The 18,750-nt window shown below is 30.0% G+C and overlaps 2 protein-coding genes across 17 annotated transcripts; both read left to right on the top strand.

Annotated features, from left to right (window-relative positions):
- The first annotated feature begins 369 nt into the window (after positions 1-369).
- Positions 370-5,718, top strand: LOC136205329 (V-type proton ATPase catalytic subunit A-like). Of its 16 annotated transcripts, XR_010675905.1 has the most exons (13): positions 370-717; positions 2,048-2,131; positions 2,250-2,317; positions 2,384-2,462; positions 2,587-2,689; positions 2,961-3,125; positions 3,219-3,345; positions 3,972-4,034; positions 4,127-4,470; positions 4,799-4,883; positions 4,979-5,055; positions 5,138-5,321; positions 5,401-5,718. XR_010675905.1 is itself a non-coding variant. In XM_065995873.1 (12 exons), the coding sequence occupies exons 3-6, from the start codon at positions 2,661-2,663 to the stop codon at positions 3,989-3,991; spliced, it is 249 nt and encodes an 82-aa protein (XP_065851945.1). In that variant the 5' UTR covers positions 370-717; positions 2,048-2,462; positions 2,587-2,660; the 3' UTR covers positions 3,992-4,034; positions 4,127-4,214; positions 4,388-4,470; positions 4,799-4,883; positions 4,979-5,055; positions 5,138-5,321; positions 5,401-5,718. The 16 variants fall into 16 exon arrangements, 7 of the variants coding, with proteins under 7 accessions (XP_065851945.1, XP_065851943.1, XP_065851944.1 ...); XR_010675902.1 differs by having other exon boundaries at positions 2,250-2,462; XR_010675901.1 differs by having other exon boundaries at positions 2,048-2,317.
- Positions 5,719-15,438: 9,720 nt separating this feature from the next.
- On the top strand, positions 15,439-18,211 carry LOC136205303 (uncharacterized). Its single transcript, XM_065995836.1, has 2 exons — positions 15,439-15,617; positions 17,152-18,211. Exons 1-2 carry the CDS (start codon positions 15,534-15,536, stop codon positions 17,989-17,991), a joined length of 924 nt encoding a protein of 307 aa, XP_065851908.1. The 5' UTR covers positions 15,439-15,533; the 3' UTR covers positions 17,992-18,211.
- Positions 18,212-18,750: the final 539 nt, after the last annotated feature.

Below are 18,750 nucleotides of genomic sequence, written 5' to 3'. Positions count from 1 at the left end.
TGTTCGTGATGCAATTCAAGACGGGCTTATTTCGTCGTCCTATGTGCCTACAAAAGTACAATTAGCAGATATTTTTACTAAAGTCTTAGGACGAACGCAGTTTGATTTTTTAATGCGCAAGTTGGGCATTTGTGACTTACGTGCTCCGACTTGATGGGGGTGTTAATTCCTAATTTGGTGTTAATTCCTAATTAGTGTTAATTCCTTTTTATTATTAAATTAGGAATTGTTTTCCTTTTGTGTTAATTCCTAATTAGTGTTAATTCCTAATTTGGTTTTTCCTTTTCCTTGTGGGACAAGATTTTGTACTTGTATAAATATGTGAATATGTGAATGAGAAAGATGGGATTTTTACCAAAATATCATACATCCATCTTCAACCTCAACACATTTAAACCTCCATCTTTCACAACTAGATTTCATCCCCAATTGCAATAATTATCAAGTTTGGAAATTAGTCTGAAGGCCTGAAGGAAGAAGAGGATTGGGCTTATCTTTCTTCTTCTCCTCTGCACATCCATCTTCTACTTCAACACCTAAACCCCATCTTTTACATTTAGATTCTATTGCTAATTTCAGCAATTCTCAAGTTACCAATTTTAAGCCTTGAAGGAAGAAGAGAAAAGAAGGATTGCGTTCATGATTTCAACAATGGAGGTGTAAATCGAAGTTTCAGCTAGAAAAGGCCCCTTCGATCATCCTGTACTCCAAAAAAAGGTGAGAAATCTGAGCAATTGATTTTAATCCTATGGGATTCATTTACATTGAAATTGAAAGTCTTTAATTTGCTGGGAGAACAGACTTAGTAGGTTCCATAGGACTTCATTTAGATTGAAATTGAAGGTTCGGTAGGTTCAATAGGGACTTCAAACAGTGTGGATGCATCCTTGATATTAAATTGCTCCATTTCTGGAACTTGGTATAGAAGAAATTTTGATCATTTTCATCAAATAAAAGCTTTCATACTCCTAGTTGTTGCTCTGCTGCATCTGGCCCGTCCTCAACACACTTAATGTGTCAACCGACATAACATGGCAAGTAATTGTCCTAGGCATATTGAGAACCCGGTTTCCTGCACTAACAGAGAAAAGGGGGAAAGGGCGTGTTAGCAAACCCAAGATGTACGATAAAATTAAATAAAAAAAAATAGTGTCCACCACAATGTAGTGAAAATCTAAATAGCAACTAGATATGGTGCAAATAAGCAACAAGGGAATAATGGAATATGTAGCAGACTAGCAAATCATACAAAGCAGCAGCATACCAATTTTCAAAAATACAAATACCTGAATGAGCATAACACCTTAATATTGTATAATTTAACTCTCCTTTTGTGAAGGCCAAGAGTGAAGTATGGAAGATGTGACTCAACTTGTGGAAATTGGGATGTAGTTGTTTGATATATTTCTTGACAATACACGTGTAATGCTTGTAATGGGGGGATCATCATAACTAGCTTAAAACTGAAAAAGTGAGAGGAGAAAGAAGAGTTTCATCACTTATTCCCATTATAATAACACAAGAGAGTGTAGTATTTAAGACACCTAGCCTAACCTCAAAATAAAGTCAATGTATGGTCTATATCCTACTTTTTCATTGCTAGAACTTCCTATTAGAGGTGCTCTGCCCTTTGCAAACCATGGCACATGTCATTTTCAGATATTAGCTAAACTATTATGCATTATATTGTGAGAAACGGCTGAGGTCCTTTTGGATGTTTGTTGATGTTGTTAGATGATGTTTAGATCTAATTGAAGTGCTAATTTTCCTTTATTTGAGTAAGCATAAATGATGCAATAGAATGCTCAACTTAACCCAAGGCAGGTTGAGCTGAAGATGACATGTGCCATGGTTTGCAACCAATTTTCTGAGCTAATACATATGAATATTGTTGTATGTAGAATGTAAAATTAGTTTCTATAGTAGCAAAGATATTAAAATTGAGAGCAGCATGTGTTGTTTGTCTAAATTCCTTTTATAAGTAATAATAGGTGTACATGTTGATGATGCTAAATAGCTAATTTGAGACATTTCTTTATCATTACAGTTGGTTAATGATTCAAAAGCATCAAGAGCATCTCTGCAGGCCAAGCGAGAAGATATTAGAGAACTTTCAACATGCTCTCTACAAGTACACTTTAAAATAGACACTAATCCAACTTCATAATATATATGCAGATTATCAGAAGTTTTCCTTGAGCTTTGTGTACCTCATCAATGCCCTTTGCTATTTTTCATTAACATTTCAGGAATACAATAGTTCAAAAGCTGCCATGAAACTCTATGAGTTTGTACAGTGTCCGGTAAAAGTACAAAGGTGTGCTGGTAAAGTTGTTCAGATAGAGTTAATAGTTTCATATTGACCAAAGAGATGTTGTTCTAGGGGATATTGTCATCTTTGAGTCAGGGGATCTTTTCCCAGGCGATGTGAGACTATTATCTTCAAAACACTTGCTTGTAAGGTATAGAATCTCCATATAGTGTATCTTTTTCTTGATCTTATTTTATATATTTCTTCGTGTCATGCCTTTGTTTCCATGAAGAGCCTATTATGGAGCACATTATGACATCCTGCTCTTTGAACAGTCAGTCCTCATTAACCCGTGAGTCCTGGACAACTGAGAAAATAGTTGATACTAACGGAAAAACAGAGCACTCCTATGCTAGAGCTCAAAAACATTTGCTTCATGTATGTATAAGTAGTCCTGGCTTTCCTCTTTTTCTTGTAGAACTCAGTCTTAGAACCAAATTTAGAATGTACTTCCATTGTGAATTTCCTATATCAACACTAGTCAATTTAGCCATTCATTTTGTTTCAAAGTATCAATGCTGCAAAATGAATTAGAAAGTAGCTGACTATTCGTGTATTGTCAAGTCATCTCTTAGTTCATCCTTTATCTCTCATAGCACGAGAATATATTTTCTCTAAGATTGATTTTCCTTTATAATGCTCTTTTCAGAAATGCAACTGATAGCTGTGAGCAACATGACCTTGAGGTTCCTGCTGCAAGGGTTGAAGCTGAGCAAGATGCGGTACAGAATTGCTCGGATATTAACACTAGTACAGAAATGGGCTTTAGTTTCGCTTTATTAGCGATGGTTTCTGTCTACAACTGACGCTAAAGGTCATTGGAGACGGTTTCTCGCTTAGTCTATCAGCTCTATATTTTGTTTCATTTTCATTCATTTTCTTTCACTAAGACAACTTGATTTGATAGGTATCTGGACGAGTCGTGGTTGCGGATGGCATGGTTGGCACTGCTATGTATGAACTGGTCCGTGTTGGCCATGATACCCTAATCGGTGAAATCATTCGGCTTGAGGGGGATTCTGCTGCAATTCAAGGTTAATCTCATCTCCATACTATCTGAAATCACATCTTCACTATTTCAACTATAAATTTCCTGACATGACTTACATTTACACATTGTTAATGGATTAGGCATCCGGATAGGGCCTGTAGTTGCTTAAAGAGTGACTAATCAACCTCAAATTAGGATCATAGTGCAGTGCAATGTTAGTATTTGGCATGATTTCAGACTTAAACCGCCGGAATTTACTTTATGTTAATAATGATCCTAATTCAATTCAAGTTCAAGCCTAGTCTTCAAATTAGACTTTTGAATGGTGTATTTACGGATTCAGCTGTTCCAGTTCATCTTTTGATGTATTATTTTCTTAAATATTGACTGTGAATGAGATCTTAGAACTTGGCTGAATTGAAGAATGCAGAGATTTGAGTTGGTGTGTTGAATGATTTAGGATAATTTATTGTTTTATAGAAATTGAAGGAATGATTATATATATATACATACCACTTATGCCAACAGTAGATACAGTTTTGAAAAGTAGATAACATGTTGATACTTCAATATGCATCTTTGGTTCTTAATCTGGAAAATGTATCATACACTTCATTTAATGCCACTTATACTAAAAGTAGTTGACTTATGTCTTTGTTTGACACTTAGGAGGGGGCGGACTCACTTGAGGAAATTTTGCCTCAAGCATCAGACTGGGTTCTGGATATCCAGGTTTGTCCTTTACTAGGTTATACTAGGAGCATTTATTCAAACTTGTTTGTTTACTCCTGAAGTTGTACTCCTGATGTCAATTATTATAGCAGATGTTTTGCCACCAGTTATGAAGATATGGATCAGTCATCTAATGGGTGGCTTGCTGAAATGTATAGTTGTCAGAGCGAAGAAATAAAAGTAGAGCTCCGATGTCCGTTCATCTTTCGTCACAAGCCTTTAAATCATTGCTGACCTTTAACGCTGTTTTTCTTCCCTTCCCTTCCTTTTCTCTGCAATCTTTTGTAATTCAAAGGTAAAAAGATAATCTTTTCACACAAAAAAGCTATGGCAGCTGATAAAGTCTGTGACAGGTCTAACATGACCGTTTTGCTTCAAAACGACACTCTCTCTTGTAACTCCCTTTGGATTCCAACTTCTTCTGCCACTCTTTATGGTAATTCACCTCAACTTCCACTCTTTTCTTTTCCCAATTCACTACAAAATACATGCTCTGCTTTTTTATAAACAGGGGAAACGTTTTACTACAATGAAAAGGTCCGAACTTTTGCTTTAATTCTCACTTTTCATGCAAGTTCTGTTTTGGGGTTTCTCTCTTTTGGTTCACTTTGTTACAACTTACATCAATTGGGTGCTTTTTGTAACTTTAATCTGTTAATGGATGTCAATTCCGAAAGAAAAAGCCAAACGAAACTAATCCTTTTTGGGGCTTTTCATAGACCAATTTAAGCTGATCTGATTGTGTAATTGTGCATACGATGTAGGTGCAGAATCAATGGTGAACTTTGAGAATGTTGGAGGAGAGGAATTGTGCATACGATGTAGCTCTAACAACTTTGTGATGAATAAGTAATGATTTTTATCCAAAACCTTCAATTTTTTTTTGGTAATAAGATGTGATTATCATTGTTTTATTTGTTCATTGTTACTATTATTATTATCAGGTTAAACCAAAGGGTGTTACAATGGCGGCATTGTTGGCAAAAGGTAGAGCAATGGTACTTGTTCTCATGTCCTTAAGGTATATTATATATTCTCCTATGTTCTCCTATCTCAGAAATTCCAGCATTACAATTGATGTTAACTCTTATGTGTTATTGCAGTTATTCCACAATTGCTTCGTCAGCTTCTATGATATGTGAAAATTGCAGGTTTTGTTTTCTGATATATTTTCAATATAGATATATGCAATGCCAGTGTTTGACATGATAGAAACTATAGTGGTAAAGAAAATGAACTTCCAACCGACTACCATGCGTCGTTTCTTCGTTTGCAACACTTATGTTGGTAAGCAATGATCAAAATGGGGTTGAGTTTTGATATGAATTATGAAACAAAGGTTTAAAAGTCTTCTTATTAAATGCAGCTTTGACAATGTTTGTTGCCATCACATTTCCTTTCTTCGGATGCCTCCTCGGATTTTTCGGTGGATTTGCTTTTGCACCAACCACATATTACGTAAGTGATGCTGAATTATAGAAAGGAATGTTGCTTACCAGCCTTGGATTTCGACTGCTGGGAATCATGAACTTGATTTTTTTTCTCAATTTGTATGCTTCTTCTACTTCCCCTTTTCGCCTCATTGTATCGAGATCGAAATTAGTAAAGAAAGTTGTTGCAGGGTGAATCTGTACCTTTTAAGCGAGGCTATTGTACTAATATTTTTTGAATGAAATGATGCATGTTTATAAGCTTTTTGCTACTAATCCCAAATAATAAGTAAAATTGTAATACTGATTAGGAATTTACGATAGAATTTACCAGTAAAAATTGTAATACAGATTAGGAATTTACCGACGGAGATCTTCGGATTTTGGTCAGTATCTTCGGATTTTGGTCTATATCTTCTTTTAAAAATTGTAATACAGATTAGGAATTTACCGTCGGATTTTGGTCAGTATCTTCTTTCATGTAAGCATCTGAAAACCGCCAGTACAGGCGGTTTAAATCGTGTGTAGAAAAACGTCGCCAATAGAAAACCTTACCCTGCCGCCCACTAAAACCGTCGCTAACGTTAGCAATGGTAGCAATTACAACAATTTACCGAACCGTTGCTAAAGTAGAAAAATTCTATCGGTAAAGGGTATTTTTTTTGTAGTGCAAGGAGCGTCTTTAAATGATATATTTACTAGATATTGTAAATAAAGGCCTAACTCACCCCCAAAGAGTAAGGATTGCATCACATATTTAAGGAGCCATATAGTTTCCTCATTTAACAATGTAGGATGTCTAGCACCTATGATGAATATCTGACCCCACACTGATCATAAACCCTAATTTTGATAAATTAGATGAATTCTCACATTTGTAAAGAGAGAATTAATTCTTCTTTCAAACCAGAAGTAGTTCAGCAAACTATTTTTATGGAAACTGGATAAAGATTGTACTTGCATTAAAAATTAATCATGTAATAGATTAAATCATGACCATGGGGAAAACGACAGGGTTTATAGATTAACCTTCTTAATAGAAATGTTTTAGGACAACTGACCTGGTGGATTCAGAATCAGGCCTGTCCATACAGAACCCTTACTTCTCAGCCTGTTTTAAAGAGCTTGAATATAAATTATACGTTTTTAAAGACAAATTCTGGGTGATCTTACCTCTTAAATACTTATGGAGTTACCCGTCCAAAATTTCACATCACATTTGATCAAATGGTGTTAAGTTACTATTATCACAAACAACACTACCTACCCTTGAGATGGATCTTTGGCTTGCTTTAATTATTCAAATTTAACCCTCGTTTCCAAGCAAAATCAATTATAGCCTTATGTTACGTAAATTTTGGAAAATTTTGGTTCGGATATTATTTAACTGTACCATTGAATATTTCAAATATCAACTACGCCTAAGATATTTAATGTGTTATTATGACAGCTACAAAAAAAAACTATTAAAATTTTAACAATTAAGTCCGCCACGTACAAGTTAATCACAATTTTATTTGTCAATATTTGTCAATATTCTATGTTTAGATATAATTTATGTAAAGTTGAACGCAATTTAGGTAAAATTGTTATTTTACAAAACAAATCTCTAATTTCACGAAAATATGAAGTTTACGTAATATGTTTCAAATTTACGTCAATCGCATATTGATACATAGTCTATGTAGAGTAAGAATGAATTTACATGAAGTTGTTATTTTTTTGTTAAAATATTATTGAATTCTCCGAAAATCGAGTCTCACGTAAAATATTTGTCTTCACGAATTTCATTTAGTATTATTTACTAAATTTATAAATCAAATTTAAAATAATTAACAAATAAACTTAATAGTATTAATATTTTAACGAAAAATAATTACTTTACGTAAAAGTATACAAATGTTAGAAAAAGTTGTGGTTTTACAAATTTTACGTAAAGTAGTGTCACTTTACTTTACGTAAAGTGAGACTTAGTATACATAAAGTTGTTATTTCACAAAAAAAAAAAAATCTCTAATTTCACAAAAAATATGAGGTTTGCGTAATATGTTTCAACTTTACGTCAATCATCTATTGATAGACATAGTTTACGTAAAGTAAGAATGAATTTAGGTAAATTTGTTATTTAACAAAAAAAATTACTAGATTCTCCAAAAAATCTAGTTTCACATAAAATATTTGCCTTTTACGAAAATCATTTATTGTTATTTACTAAATTTATAAATAAAATATAAATTAATTAATAAATAAAATTATTTTTATTAATATTTTAATAAAAAATAATTAATTTACATAAAATTATACAAATGTTACGGAAATTTGTAAAGGTTTTATAGATTTTCCGTAAAGTAGTGTCAATTTACGTAAAGTGGTTTGGTGGATAGATTTAAAATTATTTTTTTATTAATAATTTAACAAAAAATAATTAATTTACGTAAAATTATACAAATGTTACGAAAATTTATAAGGGTTTTATAGATTTTTTGTAAAGTAGTGTCAATTTACGTAAAGTGGTTTGGTGGATAGATTTAAAATTATTTTTTTATTAATAATTTAACAAAAAATAAAATTAATTTACGTAAAATTATACAAATGTTACGGAAATTTATAAAGGTTTTATAGATTTTCCGTAAAGTAGTGTCAATTTACGTAAAGTGGTTTGGTGGATAGATTTAAAATTATTTTTTTATTATTAATTTAATAAAAAATAATTGATTTACATAAAATTATACAAATGTTACGGAAATTTGTAAAGGTTTTATAGATTTTCCGTAAAGTAGTGTCAATTTACGTAAAGTGGTTTGGTGTATAGATTTAAAATTATTTTTTATTAATAATTTAACAAAAACTAATTAATTTACGTAAAATTATACAAATGTTACGGAAATTTGTAAAGGTTTTATAGATTTTTCGTAAAGTAGTGTCAATTTACGTAAAGTGGTTTGGTAGATAGATTTAAAATTATTTTTTTATTTAATAATTTAACAAAAAATAATTAATTTACTTAAAATTATGCAAATGTTACGGAAATTTTTAAAGGTTTTATAGATTTTCCATAAAGTAGTGTCAATTTACGTAAAGTGGTTTGGTGGATAGATTTAAAATTATTTTTTATTAATAACTACACAAAAAAATAATTGATTTACGTAAAATTATACAAATGTTACGAAAATTTGTAAATGTTTTATAGATTTTTCGTAAAGTAGTGTCAATTTACGTAAAGTGGTTTGGTGGATAGATTTAAAATTATTTTTTTATTAATAATTTAACAAAAAGTAATTCATTTACGTAAAATTATACAAATGTTACGGAAATTAGTAAAGGTTTTATAGATTTTCCGTAAAGTAGTGTGAATTTACGTAAAGTGGATAGATTTAAAATTATTTTTTTTATTAATAATTTAACAAAAAATAATTAATTTACGTAAAATTATACAAATGTTACGAAAATTTGTAAAGGTTTTATAGATTTTCCGTAAAGTAGTGTCAATTTACGTAAAGTGATTTGGTGGATAGAATTAAAATTATTTTGTATTAATAATTTACCAAAAATAATTAATTTACGTTAAATTGTACAAATATTACGGATAAAAGTTTTATAGATTTTCCGTAAAGTAGTGTCAATTTTCGTAAAGTGGTTTGGTGGATTGAATTATAATTATTTTTTATTTTTAATTTAATAAAAAGTAATTAATTTACGTAAAATTATAGAAATGTTACGAAAATTTGTAAAGGTTTTATAGATTTTCCGTAAAGTAGTGTCAATTTCCGTAAAGTGGTTTGGTGGATAGAATTATATTCTACCTTGTGTAACTTTAATTTTCCCTATTTAGTGGTAACCTGTAATAACAGGTCAACTTTTAATATAATTTATTTTATTTTAAATTAATTTGACACGTGTCGTTATACTATTTGTTATTGAAACAAAGTAATCCTACTTTGTTTTTAAAGGAAGTGAGGATAGCGGGCACCTATAATTAAGGGCTAAATTTTTAAAACACTAAAATTTAATTATTTTTATCCTAAAATAAGAATATCAATGTGAAAGAATTCCCCTTTCCATTCCAAATCAAAGTATATTGATATGAGATATCATTGAATTAAAGATGTATTAGAAATGAAGCTATTACAACTTAAAAAGATCCATACAGATGAAAATGAATCAGACATGTTAACTAAAATTCTACCAAAAGAAAAATTCGAATTCTATCCCATAGTTGCAGGTGTAATAAAAGCCTCCACAAAGAATTATTATGAAAGTCCCAATTAATGGAGACCTTTTTTATAATTTGCAATATTGATTTAATAAAAATAATAATAATAATAATAATTAATTGAGTGGCATGTGCCAACCCAATTAATAACTTTGTAGATATGTCAACAAGAGCATTTAGGGCTTTTGTTGACAGTTGACATGTTTACTATAAAATAGCAAACATGTATTCATAGAGTATGGGAGGAAAATTATAGTTAGAGTGATTTAATTCTTTTGGGGATAGTCTGATTATTTTTGGAGAGACAAAATAGTAAGATAATTATTTTGAGATATTTTTGGAAAACATCTGAATGCTACTATTATGGTTTTATCTCATTATAATTTTATAAAGTTTATAGAGAACATCCTCTTTGTACGCCTACTATTTTATAAAGTGAAAGAATTTACTTTCGAACTTGATCGTGGGCGTAGTCTATAACAGTGAAGCACGTTAAATTATTGGTATTATTTTTATTAATTGTTTTGCTTAGCAATATTTTTGTACGGAATATTTTCTCGTTATTCCCAACCGTTTTATCCTAAAATAAGAATATCAACTTGTGTAAAATTTGAAAAAGAAAACCCACAAAGGCCCTGTTTGGGAATTAGCTTTTAGCTGATTACATTAGCTGTTAGCTGTTAGCTGATTACATTAGCTGATTTGACTAGCTGTTTGTGTAGACCTGTTTGGTAAAAATTAGCTGATCGATAATAGCGGTTTGTGCAAAAAGACGAATAAGGGCATTTCTTTTTTTAATATTGGAGGAGGAGTCTATCTATTAGGGTTAAAGAAGTTCATTAATTTTAATATTGCAAAACGCTAATTGAAAAAGCTCCTAAAAGAAGCTTTTTCAAAATTAGCGTTTTCATCCCAAAACTCTCTTCCAAACCTCTCCCCACCAAACACTCCAATCAGCGGTTTCAGTGGTCAAACCGCTAAAGTTGGTCAAAACCGCTCGTTTTATCCCAAAACGCTCTTTACCAAACAGGGCAAAAAAAAAACAAGTATCCATGTTTACGATTCTTATACAGAAACTGACCAATCACATTACAGCACATAGTAAAAATTAGTATAATTTATGATATTACCAAATTTAATCCTAACGTTACAAAAAAATGTAGATTTAACATTAACATATGAAACAATATAAATTTAATCTCAAAGTTTTTAAGCAATATCAATTTTAATCATGCGCTATTAAAATTAAGAGAACTGATTTGACACGTATTTAACTGTCACTTCAGACCTTCCAAATATCAATTATGTCTAAGATATTTATTGTATTACTAATAAAATTACAAAAATTCCTTTGAAATGTCAAAAGTTAAATCTGCTACATATAAATTAATCATAATTTTTTTTTCTCAAAATATCTAAATTTATTTACTGTCTTATTAATATAATTAAAAAATTCAATAAAAAATTATGAAATTACTTCAATTTATCGACACGCTTGCTTGAAATGTCCAGTGTGATAGTTAAATAAAAGTAAAACCAATCTTTTCAAATTTAAATATCTAATAATATTCACTTCTTTTCGTAAAAAAAATGTTCACTTTCTAAATTTTAAAAATCAAATCTCAAAAAATATTTATTATTAATTAAAATTTTAAAATTATTCTAAATTGCTTAATTACACATTTTCATGAACATAAAAGGCATAATACCGGTTGATATTTCCCAAACTTATTTACTATCAGTAAGCAAAAAAAGTACTGGTTTAGGCAGGTTTAGGCAGGTTCCATAGAGAAGTTTGTTTCGAATGGGTTCGTTTTTTAAACCAACAGAGATTATTACAATCTATATCAAATAATCATAATTTCTGATTTTAGTTTGAGATCCTAATTAACTTTGAAACTTTAGTTTGAGGAGCTAAATGGATGTAATACCCAACATAAAATGGTCCAAGTCTTTGTTATTCTAAAATATTATTATAATTGTTAGAATATAGGTATAATATTCATTTGGCTTCCTAAACTAAGGTTTCAAAATCAATTAAGATTTTAAACTATAAAAATCATCAATCAGATGATAAGCCTGTCATCTCTATTTGAATCCAAGTGAAGCATTATTCTAAATATGAGGGCTAAGGTAAGAATTTGCAAGTGGGTTGAACAAGTAGGATACTTGATTTGCTTTTTGAATTCAAGATTAATTAGTTGGCTAAATGATAGACATTATCTATGAGTTTTATTAGTTTTATATTTCTTAGTTGGCTAAATTATAGGCATTATCTTTCTACAGATTAGAAAGAAGTTGTTATTTAGAATTCTATTTAAACTTTTTTTGTTAGTAATAGAAGAAGTGAATTATCAATAGAAAAATCTGTTGTTATTGTTCTCACCTTGAGCATAACATTATTTCTTGTTTTCCTAGAATTTATTTAGAGCTTTGACTGGGACCTAACATCAGAACCCTAAGTAAATAAAAAATCACCAATCGAGTCTCCATTTTAAACAAAAATCATCAGTTGTGACCTCATCGAATATCATTCCCTGATTACATTGCAGCAATAGAAGCATGCAAAGAGTTGTTATGGATGAAGAAGTTTTTCAATGAACTTGGCTTTCGTCAAGAAAAATACCAGCTATTTTGAGTGCTATTCACCTTGGAAAGAATTCCTCTTTCCATTCCAGATCAAAACATATTGATGTGATATATCACTCGATCAGAGATATGTTAGAAATGAAGCTACTACAACTTGAGAAGATCTATAGAGCTGAAAATGGATCAGACATGTTAACTAAAATTCTATCAAGCGAAAAATTCGAATACTGTCGAATAGTTGCAGGTGTAACAAAAGCCCTTATATAATCGGGAAGGAAAGAATTGTTGTGAAAGTCTTAATTAATAGGACCTTTTTTATAATTTGCAATATATTGATTTAATAAATGTAAAAAAAAAGAAAAAATAATAATTATTAATTGGGTGGCACCGATTTTGGTGCCAACCCAATTAATAACTTTGTAGATATGCCAACAAGAGCATTTAAGGCTGTTGTTGACATATGACATGTTTGCTATAAAATAGCAACAGAGTATGGGAGGAAAATAATATAGTGAGAGAGAGCAAAATTTATTTTATGGAGAGAGTAAGTTATTCTTGAGTTGAAGTGATCTAATTTTTAAGATTGTAGTTTGATTATTTTTGGAATGATAAAATAGTAAGATAATTATTTTAGGTATTTTCGAAAAACATTTAAGTGCTACTATTTTGGGTTTATCTCATTGTAATTCTAGAAATTTTTTAGAGAATATCCTCTTTGTATGTCTACCTACTATTTTATAGTGGAAGAATTTACTTTCTAGTTTGGTCGTGGATATAGTCTATAACGGTGAACCACGTTAAATTATCGATATCATTTTTATTGATTATTTTGCTTAGTAATATTTTTCTACAGAATATTTTCGCGTTATTCTTAACAGTTTTTATCCTAAAATAAGAATACCAGCTTGTGTAAAATTTGAAAAAGTAAACTCCAAAAAAAAAACAAGTATTCATATTCGCGATTCTTATATAGAAACTGACCAATCACATTTCAGCACATAGATAAAATCAGTTTTGATCACATGGACTTTAATGACCATTTAATATTAACGTATGAAACAATGCAAATTTAATCTTAAAGTTTTCAAGAAATATCAATTTTAATCATGCGCTATCAAAATTAAAAAAAAACTGATTTGACTTGTATTTAACTGTCACTTCAGACCTTCTAAATATATCAATTATATCTAAAATATTTATTATATTACTGACAAAATTACAAAAATTCCACTAAAATGTTAAAAATTAAATCTTTTACATATAAATTAATCATAATTTTTTTTCTCAAACTGTCTAAAATTATTTACGATGTTATTAATATAATTCAAAAATAAATTAAAAATGAAATTATTACTTGTTTAACTATACAGCTTGTCTTCTTTAATACTAGAACCGCATACCCCGATTTTGGTCGTTTTACTTTTTTTAAGACTCGTGCAATATATCTTCCACATTTAACTTACTTTTTTACAACCGAGTGATTAATTGATTACATTTTGCGCAAGTTCAGGGGCTAACTGAACATTTTATGCAAATTAAAGGGGCTATCGGGACACTTTAAAAGTTCAGATGGTCAATCAAGTTTTTTAGATAAAACGATGTATTAAGCCAAAATTATTCTAACTTGCTTAATTACATGTTCACATGAACAAAAAAACACATAAAACTTCAAAGTTAATTAGAATCTTAAACTATTAAAATCATCAATTAGATTCATGAACAAAGCAAAAATCATCAATTAGATTCATGAACAAAGCAAAAATCATCAATTGAGCTCTCATTTTAAACAAAAACTATTAATTGAGGCCTCATCGAAAATCATTCGGTTGAACAGTTTCAGACCCTATTTCCCAAACTTATTTTGAACCAACACAGAGATTATTACGGTCTATATCAAATAGTCACAATTTCTGATTTTACGATGGGATGAGGACTCAATTAATGATTTTTGTTTATTTAATGACCTGATTGATGATTTTGATAGTTTAATATCCCAATTAACTTTGAAACTTTAGTTTGAGGAGCAAAATGGGTCTAATATACAACATAAAATGGTCCAAATCTTTGTTACTCTAAAATATTATTATAATTGTTAGAATATAGGCGTAATATCCATTTGTCTTCCTAAACTAATGTTTCAAAATCTATTAAAACCTTAACTTATAAAAATCATCAATCAGAACTCTGAGCTAATAAGAAATCATTAATTGAGCCCCTCATTCTAAACAAAAATCATCAATTGAAGCCTCATTGAATATCATTCAGTTGAACAGTTTCAGACCCTCTTTCCTAAATCCATTTTAAACCAACATAAAGATTATTACAGTCTATATCAAATATTTACAGTTTCTGATTTTAGGATAGGATGAGGACTCAATTGGTAATTTGTACTTAGTTTAAAGACCTAATTGATGATTTCGATAGTTTAAAATCTTAATTGACAGTTTAGTAACCAAAATATGTGTAATGCCTAGAATATAAGTATTTTTCGAAAGTATTATTAATAAGAGTTTTTCTTTTTGAATGAATTATTAATAAGAGTTAAAAATCAAACTTTTATTCTTATTCATTTTTTAAAAATATAAAATAAAAAGGGTAAATTACACACATGGCCACTAAATTTTACCAATTTTAATATTATGGCTACTGAACTTCAATTCTTAACGGTATGACCACTAAACTTTACACTTTTTAACACCCATGACACTCAACTTTAACCAAGTCCTCAAAATGACCGGTAACGACCTCAAAATAAAAATATTCAAAAATTAAAGTTGTTTAGAACGACATTTACCATGAAATCACATTTTTTATTTTCCAAAATCACATTTTTTGGAGCTTTCTCTCTCTAAAAATTCACTCCCTCCTAATCGAACAACACCTTAATAATCTCAAAACGAAAATTTTCAAGAATTAAAGTTTCTTAGAATATCATTAGCTCTTTGAATTTTTTATTTCCAGTCCATCAGCAGTCGTTTTGAGGCATTGAATGGCCTCCGATATTAAAAAGTGTAAAATTCAGTGATCGTACTATTAAGAATTGAACTTCAGTGGCCACAATGTTAAGTGGATAAAGTTCAGTGGCCATGAGTGTTATTTACCCAAAATAAAAATAAGTATCCATGTGTATAAAAAGGGACACGGATAAGAGCTTTTCACATTGCATCTTCTCCATTTTATAAGCAGATTTCTTCCTCTCATCCATCTTCATTTGCAGCTTTTCTCAAAATCCACATATAAACTAGCTTCTTCAATTGAATCTATGCGATGGAATCCGAAGAGAACGAAGATACAACGTTACGGATTTCTCTATCCTATCGTAGAATTAGAATTGAGAGTCTTGGAAATTTTGTAAGTATTTTCTCTACTTTTAATAATATTCGTGACTCATTTATGGTTCGAAACTCTGAATCTATCTACCCGTTGTTTGATGCTATTAAAAAAATCATGGATTTTTTGTTGCTACATAAAACTGTTTTATAATTCTCTAACTAAAAATCTAAATTTTTTCATTTTAATATGAAAAGTCAAACAATAAATCCTTATATGGGTAGAAAAAATCGGGTCGCTGGCTTTATTCTTCTATGGATTTATGCTTCGACTTGAAGAATTGATATAGATCTATAGCATATTACATATTTGGCTTCCTAAAATAAGGTTTTAAAGTCAATTTGGACTTTAAACTATCAAAATCACCAATTAGGTCTCTAAACTAATCAAAAATCATCAATCGAGCCCTTATTCTATACAAAAATCATCAATTGGGATCTCATCGAAAATCATTTGGTTGAACAGTTTCAGACTTTCTTTCCCCAAAATCATTTTGAACCAATACATATATTATTATAGTCTATATCAAATATACACAATTTCTGATTTTAGGATAGGATATGGGTTCACTTGATTATTTTTGCTTAGTTCAGGGACCTAATTTATGATTTTGATAGTTCATGGTTCTAATTGACTTTAAAGTTTTAGTTTGGGGACCAAAATAAATATTATGCCATTTTATATTTTGAGTTCTTTCACTTGTAGTCATATGATAAATTTTTTTTCTTTTACATTAATTGTTAAATCTGTTAATTAGTGGAAATAATTGATAATTTTGTTTATGGTGTTATAAATAATTACCATCAGGTTAATTATTATTAACGGATGTCTACCATATTAAATGCATAGCCACCAAATTAAATGTATGTACACCAATAACTAAACACGTAGTAAATATACACATGTTATGCTTAAAGATAAGTGTAATTAGGACCATTGATTTTGTAAGCCTAATACTATAAATAGGCTTATACCTCATTTGTAATATAGACCAAGATTAAGTTTTTATGCTATTATAATCTTTCTCTCAATCTAAGTTCTTCATTATAATATATTAATCTCCATATATATATATATATATATATATATATATATATATATATATATATATATTTATTTATTTATTTATTTATACATATTTATTAATCTATATATAAGTGTGGGTTTTTTTTTCTTTTTTTAAATTTGCTCACAATGCGCTTACATTAAAGAAGAAAGAAAAATCTCCACCAGACCCGGATGTGGTTCGAACCCATGACCTCCCAATGCATAGATAAGTTCTCAGCCACTAGGCTAAGAGCTTCACCACTATAAGTGTCGTTATAACCACACTATAATTTCGGTATAACACGTTATCAGCACGAGTTTGCTCGATCGATTAATTTTATCATAAATTTGTCCTTCTAACTAATCTCAAGTAAGTGCTATTAATTTTATTTGTTACATATTATAATTTTATATTCTAACACAATTGTTTGTATCATATTTTAGATATGTCAAATCTTACAAACGTTGAATTTATGGTTCTAGGAATAATTATCTTACATGGGTGCAGGATGGGGAAATCCATTTGGAGGCAAAGGGTCTTGGAAATACTATCAAAGAACAAAATGATACCGATCTGCAAAATCGTGCAAAAGCGATGATTAACGAAGGGCTAAAGTTAGAATATCTGACTATAAAAGATCCATATGTCCTATGGAAAAATTTAAAGGAAAGGTATGACCACCAGAAGTTGGTCATGTTACCAAAGGCTCGTTCTGCCTGGTCAACATTAAGGTTGCAAGATTTTAAATCAATATCAGAATATAATTCTGCACTTTTTAGAATCACATCTAAATTAATATTGGGTGGAGATGTTGTTACAGATAAACTTATGTTAGAGAAAACTTTCTCTACTTTCCATGCATCTAATGTGATCCTGCAACAACAATATAGAGAAAAAGGCTTTAAAAAATATTCTGATTTAATTTCTTGCCTACTAGTAGCGGAACAAAATAACGAGCTCTTAATGCAAAATCACGAGTCTCGTCCTACTGGATCGACCGCATTCCCAGAAGTGAATGCAACGTCATACAATAATGAAAATAACCGTGGACGTGGTCGCGGTCGTGGACGAGGTCGTGGATATGGTCGTGGTGGAAATGGCCGTGGTTATAATTATGGTGGTTATAATAATAAAAATACAAATTCCCACCAGAAGTGGAAAAATCAAATTGAAAATTTTGATAAAAAGAATAACCAGGGCAAGAGTTCAAATGAGAATTCAAATGAAAATGAAACTACGTGCTATCGTTATGGCATGACTGGTCATTGGTCACGTACTTTTTCGTACGGCAAAACATTTGGTTTTACTTTATCAAGCATCAATGAAGAAGCAAGACACCAATATTGAAACTAATTGTGTCTTTGATAAAGATACATCAATGAATATATCTCATTTGGATATGACAGATTTCCTCCTTTCTGCACCCACCGAACCCATCGCACCCACTGAAGATGAAGATTAATGTCATGAATTTTATTTGTAATTTTATTTTATTAATGTATTTTATTTTTATGTAATTTTCATTTTGAATAAATAATAATATATCCTTGTTTTCTTAAATGAAGAAGATGAATACTTCCCCAGTATTAATTAACTTCAAGATAAATGAAGCAAATATATGCATTGTGGATAGTGCCACTACACATACTATTCTTAAAGATGCAAAATATTTTCTTCATTAAGAAAGGGAGAAGCAGTTGTTACTACAATATCTGGTAACACAAAATTAATTAAAGGCTCCGGCAGAGCCAGTATAATCCTACCAAGAGGAACAAAGTTTATTATAAACAATGCATTATTTTTCCCAAAATCTCACAGAAATTTGTTAAGTTTCAAAGATATTCGCAGAAATGGATATCATATTGAGACTGTAAGTGAAGGAAATCAAGAATGTCTTTATGTTACGAATATAATTTCAGGAAAGAAATGTATGATGGAAAAATTTAATACTTTATCCTCTGGTTTATATTTCACATTCATTAATGTGATTGAAGCAAATCTTACAGTAAACCATAAGTTTGCAGATACTTATAAGATTTGGCATGATAGACTGGGTCATCCTGGTTCTATAATGATGAGAAAAATTATAGAAAATGCACATGGGCA

Source organism: Euphorbia lathyris, chromosome 9 (assembly GCF_963576675.1).
Source record: "Euphorbia lathyris chromosome 9, ddEupLath1.1, whole genome shotgun sequence".
Taxonomy (NCBI): domain Eukaryota; kingdom Viridiplantae; phylum Streptophyta; class Magnoliopsida; order Malpighiales; family Euphorbiaceae; genus Euphorbia; species Euphorbia lathyris.
This window is presented reverse-complemented; position numbering and strand designations above follow the sequence as displayed.